This window comes from Mizuhopecten yessoensis, unplaced genomic scaffold, assembly GCF_002113885.1.
Source record: "Mizuhopecten yessoensis strain PY_sf001 unplaced genomic scaffold, ASM211388v2 scaffold1319, whole genome shotgun sequence".
Lineage (NCBI taxonomy): Eukaryota > Metazoa > Mollusca > Bivalvia > Pectinida > Pectinidae > Mizuhopecten > Mizuhopecten yessoensis.
Genome location: NW_018403987.1, coordinates 96,204 through 116,219, shown reverse-complemented (window position 1 = coordinate 116,219; position 20,016 = coordinate 96,204). Strand labels below are relative to the sequence as shown.

General features: G+C 37.0%; 1 protein-coding gene across 5 annotated transcripts in view; it reads right to left on the bottom strand.

Annotated features, from left to right (window-relative positions):
* Nucleotides 1–20,016, bottom strand: part of LOC110459872 (FERM domain-containing protein 4A-like) — a 127,778-nt gene that overhangs the window by 51,193 nt on the left and 56,569 nt on the right. For all 5 annotated transcript variants that reach the window (XM_021512371.1, XM_021512354.1, XM_021512342.1 and 2 more), the window contains 3 exons: nucleotides 5,099–5,197; nucleotides 4,418–4,502; nucleotides 1,015–1,094 (listed from right to left, as the gene is read on the bottom strand). In XM_021512371.1, the coding sequence (XP_021368046.1) occupies nucleotides 1,015–1,094; nucleotides 4,418–4,502; nucleotides 5,099–5,197 (264 nt within the window). The remainder of the gene's footprint in view (nucleotides 1–1,014; nucleotides 1,095–4,417; nucleotides 4,503–5,098; nucleotides 5,198–20,016) is intronic.

Genomic DNA, 20,016 nt, shown 5'->3' with positions numbered 1-20,016 from the left:
AGATTGTATTGGTTGAAGATCTTTATGAAAATTTAACCTGTTATGGATTTATGCAGGAATAGAAAGTAAGTACACAATCATTTTTGAAATGGGGAAATATGCGCTGTAGGCGCATAACCCACCAGCAGGATGGGTAACCGCAGCAGGGGGAGAGTACGAGAGGGGGGGCTGGATGACATCTTTGATTTTTCTTACAGGCTGTTGTATAATCAAAAACTTGTCTATTCTGAACATCCTACTGGTGTTTCGTTTACACAGGTTTACCCGGAGATATATGTATTCCTCCCAATGTAAACTAGACTAATTGAAGTGATAATCACTGGAAAAAAAAGTCATGAAGTTTATATAACGGACAGTCAAAAAAGGTGGAAGCTGAACATAAGATATGGTATACAGATTTCAATGTAGGACCCTAAAACATAGTCAGTGTCAATAATTGTCAAGTGTGCAAATGTCAATTTCAGACTCCAAGGCACTTAAAAGACTTAAATATAAGACCTTAATAAATTAAGACTTCAATATATGACCTCAATACATGGTAAACAGACTTCAATTTAGGACCCAAGACAATGTAGTGACAGATGTCTGGTACACAGTGCCCCACATCACACATTCCTCAGCCTCACATACTCATACATAAACCATCACCTTGTCTGACATTTGGTTCAGTAGAATCAAGTATGCAGAAGAAGTTTTATCTGCTGTGACAAGTAAACAGACATATCAATAATTGATCAGGAATCTTTGTTTTATTCTGCGTCAGAGACAATGTTAAACAATGGGACAGTGGTACTATCATCTGTCCTCAATATCACAAATTTTCCACATTTGTCATTTATTATTGGTACTACTATAAATTCCTGTGAGCTAATCTTACAATTTCACACAAGAGCACAAGTAAAAATGTCCATATTCACAGTATTTCAGAATCCTCAAGATAAACTTTCATCAAATAAGTTTTTCATACAAATGTAACTTTCCCATCTAATGATGATAAAACAAAATTATACTTACTCTACATAGTCTCCATAATTAGCCTGTAATACATAGGCTGCTAACTCAAACACGGTCTCACTGTCACACTGAATCTGGTCCTGGAAACAAGAAAAATATATATTATTAGGACACATAGACATACATCACTATCTCAGTCAAATAACACACAGCAGGCTATCCACAATGACATTAGACAGACATGAGGACATACAGACAGATACAAGGACAAACAAAGGACAAACAGACAAACACAAGGACATTCAGACACAATAATAACATACAAACAGACACTGGGACAAACAAAAGACATTCAGACAGCTACAACAACATACAAAGGACAAACAAACACAAGGACACTCAGAAACAATATTGACAATAATATACAAAGGACATACAGACAGAAACATGGACATTCAGAAACAATATTGACAATAATATACAAAGGACATGCAGACAGAAACACGGACATTCAGAAAGACACAAGGACACTAAGACAGACACAAGGACACTAAGACAGATACAAGGACACTAAGACAGATACAAGGACACTAAGACAGACACAAGGACACTAAGAAAGACACCAGAACACTAAGAAAGACACAATGACACTAAGACAGACACAATGACACTAAGACAGACACAATGACACTAAGACAGATACAAGGACACTAAGACAGACACAATGACACTAAGAAAGACACAAGGACACTAAAACAGATACAAGGACACTAAGACAGACACAATGACACTAAGACAGATACAAGGACACTAAGAAAGACACAAGGACACTAAGACAGATACAAGGACACTAAGACAGACACCAGAACACTAATAAAGATACCAGGACACTCAGACAGACACCAGGACACTAAGAAAGACACAAGGACACTAAGACAGACACCAGAACACTAAGAAAGATACCAGGACACTCAGACAGACACCAGGACACTAAGAAAGACACAAGGACACTAAGACAGACACAAGGACACTAAGAAAGACACAAGGACACTAAGACAGATACAAGGACACTAAGAAGGACACCAGGACACTCAGACAGACACAATACCAACCCTCTCCTCTACAACAGATACAACACAGTGGTAATGGCTATGTGGTGATTGTTGTTTGGAGAAGAAACACATTGCACATTACCCTCTCCACTGGTATGGCCTGCTACATTCCATGTACTGACAGTTATCATCACCCCTCAACTCTAAGGACACTGATGATGTCTAATGCTGGCCCTGCCAGTGCCCTAACTTCCACAAGGACTTGACACAGTGTCTGGACCATCATCATACAAGGCACTGCACACATTTTTATGAACTTTGATCCCTCACCACTTTCTATGCGTTACAGATTTATCACGTATACCAACCTGTATGTCTAGTAAGATGAGTATCTCCTTGATGTATATATTTAGTGGAACTAACATCTGACTTGTGTTCTCCCCTGTAAACAATAGTACCGAAGCATGATCTCTCCCACCATAACCCCACTTCTATCCTTCCTATAAACAAACCCTAATATTCCATGATCTTTCTTCCTAAATACTGAACTATATTTTTTCATAATAAATAACCCTTAATACTCAATATCCTTCCCTCCAAAAAAAAATGGTTCTATCCTTCATTAAAAACAACCTCTAATCCCAAACCCCTTTTCTCCAAAACAATGGCTTGTCTCATTAACAACCCCTAGTACCCAAAGTCCTTCTCTCAAAAGTACTGACCTCTATCTTTTCTCATAAACCAAGGCTTATTCCAAAAGTAACTCTCTCCAAAACATTGGCCTCTATGCGCCCATTATATAATGTCAACCCCACAAGAGCATTTACCTTTGACCTGTCATCCTACCCACCAAGTGGAAATGACAGGGGGTGATAACTCTGGGTACTTGACAAAACCCAGTCTCAATTGAACCCCTCAAGTGATCTCTGTCCCTCCAAACTGATGTGTCTATGACCTGATTCCCAGGGGAGCTGTTCTGGCCTAAGTGATGTATAACCATCAACACAATGAGCATCTCTAGTCCACTTATTTCACCACTGGTATTACACCCCATTAACTTTGGCATTAGGTCACAAATGACCCCTATGCACAAAATTTATTAGAAAAACACAACAGGCAGAGTAACTTCCCCTTCCGATTTCACGATTAGAATGACAATAAATTAAATCTTATTTCTTGATTTATGATTTCACAGTTAGAAGAAGAGTAGATTAAACTGTATTTCTTTATATTTTAATTCCAAGACAAAAGAGAGAAAATTGTATCCAGAATGTATAGCTATTCCGTGTGTATTATATGCAAGATGCTTGTATAGTAATTACTGTAGTTCATTATCTACACTAGAACTATCATTAGGAAATACATACATGACATTCATACCACACTAACAACATTCAATCACTGCCACTATGGTGTAATATACTAGTTTATATTTTACGGAGCTAAGATTGTAAGCTCCTTTTTTATGATATTTTTGGGTGGACAAGTAATAGGTAATATTACCCTTTGTCAAAAAAATATGTTATCGATAACATGGAGTGATTATATATGTCAGTTTTTGTTAGAGGACACCAGTTTTGCCATTTACCTCATAATTACACAGCCTTATCCGTCACACAGAAGTGACACCACCTTCATTACCTTGGTCGATTATTGTGATTTTTGCGATATGATGAGATTAGGGCTATCCATTATGGTGACAAGGGCAATCAGTTTGAAAACAACATAATATGTACTCATCCGGAATAATCTATATCCTTGTATATAGGGTGTTAAATGCTGGGTAAACATAGATTTCCTCTTGACCAAAGTCTATTATTCTATCTACTCACAATTTGATGGAAAAGTACTGCAATCTATCACAACTACATGTATAATGGAAAAAAATATTTTTCAAAGGAATTTTTATCCATTATTTTAAAATGATAAACTTCTTTTAAGATTATTCAATATTGTGCCTTAATCAAAGTTTACCCTAATAAAAAAAGATTGTTTTTATACCCAATTAGACAGATCATAATTCCAAATTAACATCATCTTAATGTCAAATTCAAAAGGCCTTAGAGATACCTGGACCGGCATCTGAGCACCAGATAACCAATTAACTTATACAACACAGACCTTTGGTATTTTCTGGTTAATTAAGGATTCCCAGACTGAATTAGCTTTGTGAAGCAGCCTGGATGTACTACCCATAATCAAACCACAATAAATCTTATAGGAGGTTTTTTCAGTGATTTAGAGTCTGCTGAACCTTTGGTATTTTCAACGTCTAATTTCAGTCGGCACCTTGAAATTCTAGTGTTGCAACCGAAGCCGATATCTGCAGCTGTCCGACACTAACACTATATTATGTGTGTATCTTGATTAACGGATTGGCAGGGAGAGACAGCAACACTGTTTCGACTTACCGTAAATATAGCTTGTTTCGCATTGAGGTAAAATAATTCTACTGTAGCTGCATCCCGAAGATTGGCAATGGTTTCAACATAATTCCTGCAAAATCAAGGTGATGGCATAATATTGTAGGATCAAGAAAACAAAATACAGGATCAGACTATGTTAATTAACACAAAGCCTTTTGATCTGTTGAAGATGAGATTAATGGCGGCTACTTAAACCAAGCTTTTTGTAATGCTATAATCAGTTCTATAGGTTATTGTATTAATCTGCTCTTCAAGTGTTATTTTTTTATAATCAATTTTAGACTTATTTTTTACAGTAAGTGCTACTTTGAGAACAAGAGGGTGAGTCAGTTGTGTAATGAATCAATGTCCACACTATGAATCACAAATACGGCAGATTGTCTTCAACATCCCCTAGCTAGGTACAGACAGGTACATCACAACCTAGAGGTAATCCTCCAGGGTCTCTCAACACGACTTACATCCCATAGTTTTATTCCAGGGTCATTACACAAATGTTTCTTATACTCACATCATAAACATCTTTCTTAACAGATAAAAAAACCTTAAGCAATTTCCTCACATTCTTTTGATGAAATGCACACCAATTACATCAGCGTTTCTCAAAGAAAGATTTCAAGTGGATATGAATTAAAGGTTATTACCATATTCGAGATAAATACTTACCGAACTGCAAAAAATAGAACTAATATGTTGATTTTTCTTGGGAAGTCGTGCTCCAGTACTCGCTTATCAGGGTTGAGCCAGTTATGGTTCCCTCGGGATCTGAAATACATAAACATACCAATATATTTATATCATGTGTGAAAATCTTCATCACAGGCATTCTGTAATGTTTCAAAGACACCAACACCCTGAGAAAATATCTCTAGAAATTTGTGTGAGTTGTACAATGAATTTAAATTCCCATTTAAAGTATTTTGTACGACTTGTTATTGTCAGTAATGAGTTTACTAAGCCCCTGGGCACTATCTAGTGCCGATATATGTACACAATACATACACACCTATCAAACACAGCAAAAGACAGGCACCAATACCTCTTGAGAAAGTAAGTCTGTTTCCTCAGCCAGAATAAAATCATGTACATGCATAACACAGATGGACGTTATAACTAAATCTCAAATTCAGTTCTACAACTTTTAAAACCATTAAATTCCAAAAGATAACCCAAAGGAGCTGAAAAATATCTGGTAACCTGATTGACTGCCTTTGGTTACTAGATTACCCAGATAACAAACATTTGTATTGTCTGCCAGGCTATAAAACATTAACACATGTATGACCTGGGGCGTTTATGACAAGGATTAAAATGTCATACAAACATGAAACATGACAACAATGTAACATGAATGCTGTTATTTATGGACAGGTACACTTAAGGTGTCGTTTTTTGAAATCAGATAAGCTTGTAGCTACAATGTCTCCATATCTCCTCCAATCAGATATACTGTAGGGTCTACATCTAATAAACATGCCACCTAACTGTACTTTCCTAGTCTTACTAAAGTCCCCTTAAGACAGATTTCTATCATTTGTAAGTAGAAATGTAATGAAAAAATAAAGAAAATAATTATCAAAGGACTAAAATGAGATTGGTGCAAATTAATCATACACTTCCTTATATTTACTGTTACATGTATATTCTTTGAAAAATATATATTAAAACATCAGTAGTTTCTGGTACTGTTAACATTTGTTATTGAATTTATAAACTGCCATAGATGTACTTCATTGGGTTATTGTGATTAATTCATTTTTAAATAAATAGTTATACTCTCTTAAATATTGTTTATTAAAAGTTATAAGGAAAATTAAGTCTAACAAAAATTACAGGTTCAAATGTGTAAGGGAGATAACCCTAACACAAGTCAAAGATATAAATGTGAAGTGATATGTATCCTTAAATATGCTAATACATAATTGTAGTACTATGTAAGAGGACTCTTTTAAGGTTTATTTTTTTAAACATTTCCTAAAATGAAAATTTCCCATGACAAATATACAAATATTTGCAGTTCCCAAATGAACATGGGAACTAGGAATGTTAAAAAGTTTGGTGTTAAATGGTATCAGCCTGTCATTGCATCAAATTTAACCAATGTAACCATACTTTAATCACTATACTCCATTAAAAAAAAATTGATAAGCATTTCATTTCTACAGCATATTAAAAGACTAAAGATACCCTTTCCTGGCTCTAGTTCAGTAGATGGAGTAAAGGCTGTGAACAGATTTGCTATCCTTTGGTACTTGGGAAAATGATTACAAGAATGCAGCAGTATTATGTGTATAGAACATATGTATCTTATAACGAGATGCAGTAAATGACTTAACCATGATTCACAAACAAATATCTGATGAACAACTAGATCCAACACTGCCGACACTATCTTTAATACATTAGGCATCAGAAAAAATCTGTATCAAATATTTTCAGAAACTCTATTCCTGCAAATGTGGCAAACAGAGAGACATTCATATCCAAATTTTTATTGCTTGATTTTCAGTGAGAATTGGTTTAAATGCCTCCACCCAGTACGTATCAGCAGTGTTTCACACAGTTCTACAGTAGCCTGTGTTCCCGTCCAGACTCCCAGCTGTCAGGTACATGTAGGTACCCAGTCATGCTCTAGTATCACTATCATGTCAAACGGATAAATTCCAGAATTTTATCAAAATCTCCATTCCATTTTTGAGTATCATAGCTCTCACATAGCAACCCTATCCTCTCCTCACTGCTGCGACCCCCATCACCATGACAACTGGCCAGTGTTTGGGTTCAGAGCCTGGAACAGGAAGTATCTATCTTATCGGGGTTACCCAGACCCCCACACTAAATGACACGGCCCAACAAGTACACAGTGATCTACTCTGCCTTATCTGCTCACCGTGCCTAATACAGAATAGCCATAATCATATCTGACAGACTAGCACATAGAAAGAGTTAAACATACATAATTCCACAGCTCTCTCTAAATAAAGCTAATGTCAGACAATGGGAAAGATAGCAGTAATCACGAGTGTTAAATCACCATTAACATCCTCGGGACCCATCATTGCCTCCGAATCTGATCCTCACCAAATGACCTTGGCCGATCTCTGTCCTCTAAATCTTCCCTAATCATTGTCAATTATGTGTACACAAAGGCTTCAGTAAGCAGACTGACTGTGGGGAGTTGTTATCACCCTCCTGGCCTACTGACCAGATACAACACACAGTCATGGTATCTAGGGTTACTCCCATCCTCACAGCCACAGCATCGGGTCTATAGACTTACAGTACTGATTTAAACATACAAATAATAATTATACTGATCAAAATTTCAATGTTTCAAGGAATTCGAAAAAGATTCACGTTTGAAACAGAATTCATGGGGAAAAAACAGATTCAGGAAAATAAAAGAAACATGTTCTGCAGAATCGCACTGCATGATAAATCAAAGGTTATCCATCATTTTAGGGTCACAGACCATTACGATATAGGAGATCTTTTATATTTTATCTATCTACATTATCCTTTTTAGTTGGTGTCTCCCTAAGCTTTTCTTGTTAGCCTGTTGTCGGAATACTACACTTAACGTTTAGCCAGTATACGTACCAGTACAAGCCCCTGTCTGTATGATATTCTATGTACAGTGATAGTACATGCATATATACATAAAGATTTAATGTACAACACATACAAAAGGTCATCTGTCCATGATTTGTCCATCATTACTATAAATACCACATGACCATCGTGGTAGACAGAGACTGACCAGAGCCAGGACACCTACATTGATGACACATAAATGACCCCATAAAGCACTGACCACATGGCACACCTGTGGTATGTCACACCTAACGGGACAGAAACACATGTATTGTATTGTCCCATGCCATCACACATTCACAGATTATACCAGTCAACATCTGAACATAACGTAAAACACAGTCACATCTTGTACCTCCCAAAACCTTCCTGTTCTGGCATTCCGTGTATCTTTTCTACATTCTGGTGTAACAAGTATAGCCTTATCTTTATTGAATTAGGAAGATATTCCTCTTTTTTCTTCATTTTCTTTTTTGGGAAATAAACCTGTTATGCTAGGGTAAGCAGCCTTTTCATGTATTTGAATGTAAAACTGGGCAAACAAAATCACTGATTCCATTCACATTGAAAACCACCCTGTATAAACCAACGCAAGTGTGAGAAAAATAAATTCAGTTAATGATCAAGGATTACATCTTACTGAAAACTCTCAGACCTTAAAATCATGGACATGAAATGAAACTCTCTCTGATTTCATTACCTTGACAGATTTACAGATAACTAAATGCTGGAATGAAAAGCTTTTATGAAGACCTGAAACTTAGTAACTGACGTTTGATAACCCCTACCTTCTTTGTGGGTGGTTAGCGACTCAGAGGGGACATGGGGTCATCAGGTGCAAACTACGTGTACACCATACATCCACAGGAAGAGGTAGAAAAAACACATGTAGACATCCTGCTTTAAACTTCTGGTTATATTTCAATAGGAAGTTAGCAACATGGCAGTCTAAATTTTTAAGAAAATCTTGCTATCAAGAGTAAATTATTCAAGTAACTGGTTCACTGGCTGCAAGTTACACATGTAGGTGATGTTAATCGTTGGGGTAGAACGAGGGTGGGGGACAAGTTGGATTTGGTTCAGTTACAATGAACTAGCTTTGGATCCTCTTTGGGACAGACTGGAAAGATGAAGGGTGACTGGTTCAGAAGCTGTGCCCTAGCTGTAGATTTACGTTGTGTGAAGCGTGTGTACGGGGTGTTCAGCAGGACTTTTTAGACCGTTATTACTCTGAAGGGTCAGTTTAATTTACATCCCTGATTCCTTTTCGACATATTTCTATTTCAGCCATTATATAGCCCCGTTCTAAGCACTCGATCATTTCTGATATATGAGTATTCTTTTTTTCAGCGCAGATTTTTTCTCACAGATACTTCAATCAATGTCCATTGAATCAGCGGAGTCCAATGAATCTATTTCCCACTCTCTCTCTCCCCCCCCCCCCATACACCAAGTGCTAACGTATTAATGTAGAGAACCACCATTGGAATGCAGGCCACACGGCCGTATGTCATAATCACATCTTTTAAAAATTTGGTCCTGTTTCCTGTATTTTTTCCTGCGTGCATGTCTATAATTGGTATCCAATTTTACACGATTCAATTATGTGAATTTTGGGATCTAAGGGACCCATGCTTCTGGGGGTAATAAGGCTCTTACTGGGGCTGTAGCACAAGACCCTTGTTCACAGAAAAATTTGATTAGGGAGTGCATCACCACATGTATAGGAATTCCAGTGGTAATAAAAATGACAAGGAATTGATGAAGACTTCAACATAAATTAAATGTTACGCAAAATGTGGTACAGTTTTATTATGACACAACCCATGTCCTGATACTGGTACCAGTAAAAGACGAAACACACCATCAGGCTTGGAGGTGTTGTGTGCCCCTATTAACCAAACAGTCTCAAAATCAATACCGCCTCGTCCATTCTGATGTAAATAATCACAGAACACTGTTCCTTAAATCCCCATAGGAGGCCAACACGGTTTCAGTTTTTAGTGCTGGAAGGGAACTAGCTCCTTAGCACCAGTATACAACAAGACTTATATTCAGAGTTATTTATGGTCTTGCGCAAGTATAGGTCTACGTATTACAGAGTGGTATGATTTGGTGTCTCTTACCTAAACCGTAAATATTCATTTATCATGGCTCCCGCTTGCAGCAACTGAATTACAATGACATTTTTAAAAGTGATTTTGTGATTTAAACATATCTTACCCTGTATAACAGAGAAAGGAGGAAGATGTATGCGTCCGATGGCAGAGGATTTCCTTGGTGTAATAAAGTTGTCTTCTATGTATTGGCAGAACATGTGATTTCATTATGTCGTTATTTCTTTGGTCTTAATACATACTTGCCAACTTCTTGAGAATTCCTTGGGGGGGAGATTCTGCACTCTCAAATTTAAAACCTAAATAAAATATGTGTATATATCCCCTAGAGACAAAATAATCCATTAAAATGACATATTTTTAGTTGATCTTTCAGAAGAAATCATTAGATCTTAGAACATAGGAATAGTTTAGCAAATTCACTGGTTGCAAATGCTAAATTTAGGGGTCCAAAATTGGGAGTCTCCCTCCCAAACAGGGAGGGTTGGTTAGTATGTTAATAAACAAGTATTTGTAGAGCAAATATAAAGAATATCAATAATACCAGCTTTATGCTGTGTATGTTTGTACTAACATTGGTTAACCGCAAAATCAAACATACTTTTATGTCATGTACACTGTTGGACAAGTGGTCTCCGCAAATCTCTCTGGAAATAGTTCGATTTGACAAACATCTAGTTGCACAACAGGTGATCAGGATGTCATGAAATCCCTATGTCACCTAAAGTGTGAAGCCTCTATTTCAGCCCCTAGCCAAAAGACATTAGTATAAAGCCTCTATTGCAGTACCAAGGTCTTGAATCTTAAGTGTAAAGCCCCTATTTTCAATACAAGTGTTAATAGTTCCTATTTCAGCCCCTAACAGTCACAAGTGGGAATCCCCTATTTCAGTCCCTAACAGTCACAAGTGTGAGTCCCTTATTATAGGTTGTCGCTTGCTCATCAAAATCTCGACCCTGTTGTTGAAGGCTATTAAAACTGATAGAGAAACACTCTGTCACCTCTAACGTCCCTAAGTGTCCTCGCCAGTGTCCTCCTCACACAGAGATAATTACACAGACAATGGTCTGACATATAGGTCTAGTGTCCAATTAACAAACAGGGCAAACTTCTCCATTACAAGCACAAAGGGCAGCTCAAATGGTCAAGGGGTCAGATAATTGGTCACTAAAGTATCATTTCCTGTGTATATATAATAGTACCTACTACCCCGATGGGTGACATCCCTGATAAAAACTACCATTAACAGCACTTTATAATGTCACTCTTTCCCGTTTTTATACCTGTAGACAAAATGACTTTTTTTCACCTGTGGACAAATTGATTTATTTGTCAGGGACCTCTTTATAAGGCAGGGTACACACAACCCTCCTAGGTCAATTACAAACACTGGTCAGTCTTGTACATTTAAACAGCTCCTGGAATGCTGTCTGTAAACATCACCATCTAATAGAAGTCCTATCATGAATCAATAAGATTCTTTATATATATATATTCTCCTTTAACAAACACATTTAAAACCTGTAGCCCAAAGCAATGAACAGCCAATTTTTCAGAACTCTTTCATTCTAATTCAATGTACATTTGATTTAAAATATCTTAACATTTCCCTGAATGTATTTGGCTGGGAATGTGGTCAAAAGTAATCAATGATATCCTAGTGGGTGTAAGTACCATGGACACATCTTAAGAATGATGTTCCTCCTTATTTCAGAGATAAAACATACTAATCAAAATAGCTTGACTGAGTAGTACTAGACCAGAATTTTTCTTTCGGCTCCATGTGCAGTAATCAATTCACAGGTAATTAGTACATGGTGAAAACAATTACAATTTGATGTAAGGAGGCCTGGCCAGGGTAGATACTATCAGATAGTAGAAGAACCACATCCAATTACGTGTGTCAATACTGAGACTGTCCACTCCAGTCGTTTGTCATATCTAAAGCCACTGTAATCAATAGTACCATTTTATCATTTTAGAAGCGGCAATCTCTGAAAGGAATGGGGAGATAGTATCAACCCTAGGCTGCATCCCCAAATCCATTAGACTGCCTAATGTCATTAAGTATTGAGTCACCACAAGTGGCCAGCAAGGACACTGCCACTATCTTATACCCGACAAGCCGGGAATCAAAACTCAGAATCTGCAGTGTCTCATAGCCAACAAGCCTGGAACCAAAACTCAGAAACTAACACCATGTCTACCCAACAAGCCGGGAATCAAAACTCAGAATCTGCACTGTCACATAGCCAACAAGCCTGGAACCAAAACTCAGAAACTAACATCATGTCTACCCAACAAGCCGGGAATCAAAACTCAGAATCTGCACTGCCTCATTGCCAACAAGCCAGTAATCAAAACTCAGAAACTTCCAGTCTCATAGCCAACAAGCCAGGAATCACAACTCAGAAGCTACCACCATCTCGAAGCCAACAAGCCAGGAATCACAACTCAGAAGCTACCACCAGCTCGAAGCCAACAAGCCAGGAATCACAACTCTGCTGTAATTTTGTGTTGCTGTATGCTTCCCCATGCCTCATTCAAAAGATATTTAATTTCATAAGGAAAGAAACTATTGAAACAAAAGGTTTCTTAACCTTTCCAATAGCAGTGATCCCAAAATATGAATGCTTCAATACAAAAAACATCTCATGGTGCTAAATCTTGAAATTTTACCATTTTTTCATGCACTTCTCAAAATATTTGCTTCTGATATTGTTGATTTTTTTACTTCATGATTCATACACATTTAACCCTGAATGCCAACAATAATTACTTAAAAACCAAGAAACACATGTGATTAACCTAAACATTTTATTTATCTAGAATTTTTTGTCATAAACCAAGTTTTTGGATAAATGAGGTTTTCCAAATGTCTAAATGATGACTAAAACTTTCATCCTTAATGATGTACTCAAAGTTATAGAAGTGATGTTGTTTACAATTCTGTTGTGTATTTACATCATAAAACGTCTATTCTCGGGATTAACTTGCATTATAACAATCGTATCACATCTGTTTTGTATAATCCTAATTAATGCTGTAGACATTTTATAGGCAGTTGCAATAAAAACGTATTGGAGAAGACTTAAAGAGAATCTTTTTTTCCTACAACATTAGTTTGCACTATAAATAACACTGACATCTCTATTGCCACAATATATTAACCACCTCCATAAACTGGCAATCCAATACTTACAGTGTACATGGTACAGACAGCACATATTCCTTTGAGATGCGTAAACAAGCATAAGTCTTCTACTTCGATTAAATTCCTTGTAATTTTTTAATAATTTATGGATAATAATTCATGAGTTTTGATCAAAGGAACAGGTAACATGCCTTCAATTAACATTAGAGAATGTTATCTACTATTGTTTATTACAGAATACAAGTAGTATGTTAATATTACCTGTAATTAAGTCATCATCAATGTCTTACCTGTCTGAAGCTGTTGGCGAGTGAGGGGGTCACACAATATCACAATGGGCCCAGTGTCTTATGTCAAACACAACACTACTGCTCCTCTGGGACGCTCAGACTAAAAAGTACACTTTGTAAAGGGCTATATCACAAACCGTTACCCAGTCACATCCCAGTGGACGCAGAAATCAGTCAACCATAACCCTGTCACATTCCAATGGGTATGGAATACACAATTGTTTGTGTACGTAAGACAAACTTTCTAATCCAAATAGAATTCCAACTTATAAAAAGATAAGACTAATCTGTAGCAGCACAGCACATGGACAATACACTAAAGTATTTGTGATAGAAATACACAGGTATTTACACTATAGAAGTACAGTTGTAGTGGAGTACACTGAAGTACACAGGTGTGGGGCCTCAGTAGTAGGCCCTGTGCCTGGCATGTGTCAGAAACACATCTTGGCTCCGCCCACTCACAGTTTATGATGTTGAGGTAAGGAAGTACTGTACTATGGTTTACCTGTGTACCACGTGCACTACACAGACTCAATACAACTCCAGTGTCCTGTTTACTATCAAAATAACATGTGCCCATACCTGTTGTGATGTATACACTTAAGTCCATAGAAACAGGACAAATACCATTTATATCACATCCTTTTACAGGAAACCCTCCGGAAGATCGAGTAATTGAAATTCCTAACAGCATTGAGCATGTGGTTACTGTCCACTCATCCAGTGTTCTATTCCTTTACATTAACTAACTATCTAGATACCATAATTATATGATCCCTCTCTATGTTAGCTGAGCAGTAACATTCAACAGAGGGTCAGATACACACAATTTTCAACAAAATTTAACAATGAATAAGTTGTGTTATCATTTTCATAATTTTCATCAAAATATTTTATTCTTTATTAAAACAATAAGACCCCAAAGATTGTTCTGTATATGTACAACAAATGTTTTATATCATTTGGACCAGAACTTGAGAACTCTTTGCAACCTACACATTATCTGAACCAGATATATAAGGATATCCTGTACATTACCTGGACCAGAACTTGAGCAAGTCTAGAGAGAAGCCATTCAAAATAACTTGGGCACAAGATCCTGTATCCTGTAAATTGACTGGACCAGAACTTGAGCAGGTCTAGAGAGAAGCCATTCAAAATAACTTGGGCACAAGGTCCTGTATCCTGTACATTATCTGGACCAGAACTTGAGCAAGTCTAGATAGATCGAAGCAATTCAAAATAACTTGTATCCTGTACATTATCTGGACCAGAACTTGAGCAAATCTAGATAGAAGCCATTCAAAATAAGTTGGGTATCAAGGTCCTGTATCATGTACATTATCTGGACCAGAACTTGAGCAAGTCTAGATAGAAGCCATTCAAAATATCTTGTATCCTGTACATTATCTGGACCAGAACTTGAGCAAGTCTAGAGAGAAGCCATTCAAAATAACTTGGGCACAAGGTCCTGTATCCTGTACATTATCTGGACCAGAACTTGAGCAAGTCTAGATAGATCGAAGCAATTCAAAATAACTTGTATCCTGTACATTATCTGGACCAGAACTTGAGCAAGTCTAGATAGAAGCTTTTCAAAATAACTTGGGCACCAGGTCCTGTATCCTGTACATTATCAGGACCAGAACTCCACATGGCAGTCCTGTTTAATGTTGTTACTATCCTGTATTAGGTCACTGTCATAGGCCGAAGTCACCCTGAATCCACATCACAGTATAACACAATAGGTCTTAGAATTTTTGGAATATTTGAAAAAAAACCACCATTGACTTATCAGATTTTGGCACATTGACAAATGTAAAAATCTTTGAGTTGATGAAGATATCTATGGGCTCTCAGTGTATATATATATACATTTACCATACATATTAAGCAGATTATATGACGCTTGCACAATTAGTTTCTATGTTCCTATCCCAATTTGCTCACTAAATGTGAAACCTATAAACATTGAGAAAATAATAAGCATGTTTAATCTCCAGTTTGGACAAAAATAAATATTTCTTATTACTTGTTTGACTAAAAATGAATGTATTAACTTCCTAGCTACTTAATTCCAGATCACTTCTTGTGTTTCGACTCTGATCATTTTGTTGCGGCGTAATGGCTCCATTCAATGAAGTATATAAAGATAATTTAGATTACCTCCATAATGATCACATATACAACGGTAAAGAACTTGTTTTTTTTTCTGGCACTTTATATAAAATGATGACTTTTGGATTTCCTGACTGAGACTTGATTGCAACAGTTATCAGCACAAGACCAAGGCATGTTTTATACAAGGTGGCCTTTTTTTCCGCTGTATAATGGACGTATAATTATTTATCAGCCTAGATAACATTACTCCACAGGAAATGACGTGCTAAATAGCGCCTTCAGTAATTGACATCATTGTGAAGTACAATGGTGGACTAAAAATACAAAACCGGCTCACTTGCCCTTGGTAATGGAGTCGGCCTCCAGTGGGACAGCCACTTCCTGGTGTGGACAAGGACCTACAATTGTTTTCTTGGGACAAGCTTAACAATCATTGTGTCCCTATGTAACACAGTCTAGCCTTTTATACCTACGGTAGCTTACACGTAATTCAAGTGACATAATGTCAAAATTATACAATCCCAGATCAACAAGTTTTGACATTTAAAACAGCAAACCAATGTTGCGGAACTACGTTGAAGATATTTTGATTATCACATTTAAAATTGAGGCTATATGTTATATAGAGTTTGAAAACACAGACATAGTTTTTACAAGAGCCTAAAACAAGACACCACTTGTTATAATGAAAATTCCGCAATTTGGTTTTGTTTTATAATCTACTCAAACAAGATCTTTTATATGCGAAGTAGTAAAATTTAATCACATGGGCCATAAAGTTATACAAATTGTGATGTCATAAAACAAATATGATCAAGTAATTTTATAAGCATATATATCTACATTTAAGGATCCCTGTTCCCACAGCACTCTAGTTTTTCGTATAGATACAGTAACCTCACCTTGATTTCGGTTTGGATATGACTAGCACTGTTGGGCCTGCATTCTTCCTTTGACCAAATAGCTCAGTCGGTTAGAGCAACAGTATATATGACATTACCCGAAGGTCCAGGGTTTGAATCTCAGTCAACCCCTGCTGAAGTTTTACATTCAAGTACACTTTTGTTGATTTGATTTTATTTATTTTGCCTTGCCTTTTTCACAAAGGTCCTGCAAGGTTTGGTTTTCTTTTCAGAAATAATTAATCAGAGTTATAGCCATGCCTGGAAAAAACAGATTTCAATGTGTAGTTACAGTTTTTGGCAGTGGTACAGGCATCCTTAACAGGGGAACAGCCCAATTAAGGGATGGTCAAGTGTCCACTTTGGAGAAAAATTATCATGCAATCTTAATGGTTCAAGAAAATATATATTGCACTGACAAAACAAGCTCTCCGAGTCACATACACTTAACAGTCATACCTAGTATGTCCTTGGACGAAATCTTAAAAATTGTTTACAAAAAAGTTACATTCACTGGGATGAGCTCTATCTAACAGTGATTCTATCTCATCACATTCTCTATCATTCATTTTTCCTGGGATTATCCGAAAAAGTTATTTTTCATTTGATAACTATTAAGTCATTTGTCTGGGGATAAGCAATAACAGGGGTTTTTCTGCATTTTTCCTTTGATAAGCTCTAAAATTCACAATTCATTGGATAAGTTAAACAGTCATTTTCCCCATCAGTAACTGTATGCTGATGAGAAGTCTAGGCTTTCTGACAGACATTTCAACACAATTTTCTGTGGTGATGATCACAATAACACTAGCTGGGTCCTAATGCTGCGTGCACTATGAGAATAGCATGAACACTTCCCTCACAGGTCTCCAGCCGAATGCCATGACACAACTTGGCAGATAGACCTGAGGCAATTCACACACAGCCAGAATTACATTCCCTAATGATACAGCTCAGTGACGCTCGTTTTAGGACCACAACCTGCAGGTTGATCAGACAGAAAGCCATCATGTTGTAGCCAGTACCTTTAGCTTCATCTTGTGTTACTGAACAAAGCTATTCTACACACCTCAATATCGCTAGTCAATATTTAGTCTGTAAACCATGCTAATCCAAACGCCAGCTCTATCTCCAGTCAGAAAACTTGATTCTTAACAGTCCTTGTTTCTCATTATGAAAATGATAACTATGCAATTAAACAGTAATTGGTAACCAGAACTTTTTCCATTCATTAATTTAGACTAGCTCCACACCTGTAGAACTTTCAAAATATATTACTGTAAGGTTTTAAACTTTGTGGAAATATTTTTTCATGCTTTGCTTATCAAATAGAATCATTCATTAAGTTGTAGCATAAGCATGGAAAGATTACAAAATCAAAGGATATTATTGATTTTTTAATATGGTGTTGAAAAATTGTTTATTTTGTATTACACTTTGATTGTAGGAGATTTTTAACTGACTAAATTAAGACTAACAGAGTTATTCCCCTTTGTATGGCAGCAGACCACTTTTAGAGAATTTTTCGTTACATCCTATTTTCTATCATGTTGTAGCACTTGACATTCCACTTTCTGTTGACATTTCAAATAAGTATGACTAACACTTCAGTGTAAATCATTGTAAATAAGCTTTCCACTTTCTGTAAACACTACAGGGCCAACATATCACTGACTTTATCTCAGTATTTACGTTATTCTGAGAAAAGTATGAAATCACTGATAATTTACAGAAAAGATACTTGAAACAATTTCACTGTCCTCAATTAACAAGACAAACTTTCTAACAATACAAAAAAAATGTATTCAGAAATATTTATAGCTATATTATTATACCAAATATACATTCAAGTCTCGTATTGTCTAAACCACTATCATTTATATCTCGTTTGTCCAAAAATTCCATTTTCTTCTTCTATTTAAAACTCTCTTGGTATAGTATCCAACTTATACAGCAGATCAACAATCTAGCTTAGACATAAGGGCTGACTTGATAAACATGGCTTGGCTCTTATAGCTTAGACATAAGGGCTGACTTGATAAACAGGGCCTGGCTCTTATAGCTTAGACATAAGGACAGACTTGATAAACAGAGCCTGGCTCTTACAGCTTAGACAAAAGGACTGACTTGATAAACAGGGCCTGGCTCTTATAGCTTAGACATAAGGGCTTACTTGATAAACAGGGCCAGGCTCTTATAGCCTAGACATAAGGGCTGACTTGATGAACAGGGATGACTTGATAAACATGGCGTGGCTCTTATAGCTTAGAGATAAGGACTGACTTGATGAACAGGTCTTGGCTCTTATAGCTTAGACAGAAGGGCTGACTTGATAAACAGGACATGGCTCATATAGCTTAGACATAAGGGCTTACTTGATAAACAGGGCCTAGCTCTTATAGCTTAGCAATATGGGCTGACTTGATAAACAGGACATGGCTCATATAGCTTAGACATAAGGGTAGCTTAGACATAAGGACTGACTTGATAAACAGGGCCTGGCTCTTATAGCCTAGACATAAGGACTGACTTGATAAACATGGCTTGGCTCTTATAGCTTAGACATAAGGGCTGACTTGATGAAGAGGGCCTGGCTCTTATAGCTTAGACATAAGGGCAGACTTGATAAACAGGGCCTGGCTCTTATAGCATAGACATAAGGGCTGACTTGATAAACAGGGCCTGGCTATTATAGCTTAGTCATAAGGACAGACTTGATAAACAGGGCCTGGCTCTTATAGCATAGACATAAGGGCTGACTTGATAAACAGGGCCTGGCTCTTATAGCCTAGACATAAGGACTGACTTGATAAACATGGCTTTGCTCTTATAGCTTAGACATAAGGACTGACTTGATGAACAGGGCATGGCTCTTATAGCTTAGACATAAGGGCTGACTTGATGAACAGGGCCTGCCTCTTATAGCTTAGACATAAGGGCTGACTTGATGAACAGGGCCTGCCTCTTATAGCTTAGACATAAGGGCTGACTTGATGAACAATGCTTGGCTCTTATAGCTTAGACATAAGGGCTGACTTGATGAACAGGGACTGCCTCTTATAGCTTAGACATAAGGGCTGACTTGATAAACAATGCTTGGCTCTTATAGCTTAGACATAAGGGCTGACTTGATGAACAGGGACTGCCTCTTATAGCTTAGACATAAGGGCTGACTTGATGAAGAGGGCCTGGCTCTTATAGCTTAGACATAAGGGCTGACTTGATGAACAGGGCCTGCCTCTTATAGCTTAGACATAAGGGCTGACTTGATGAACAGGGCCTGGCTCTTATAGCTTAGACGTAAGGGCTGACTTGATGAACAGGGATGACTTGATAAACATGGCTTGGCTCTTATAGCTTAGAAATAAGGACTGACTTGATAAACAGGGCCTGGCTCTTATAG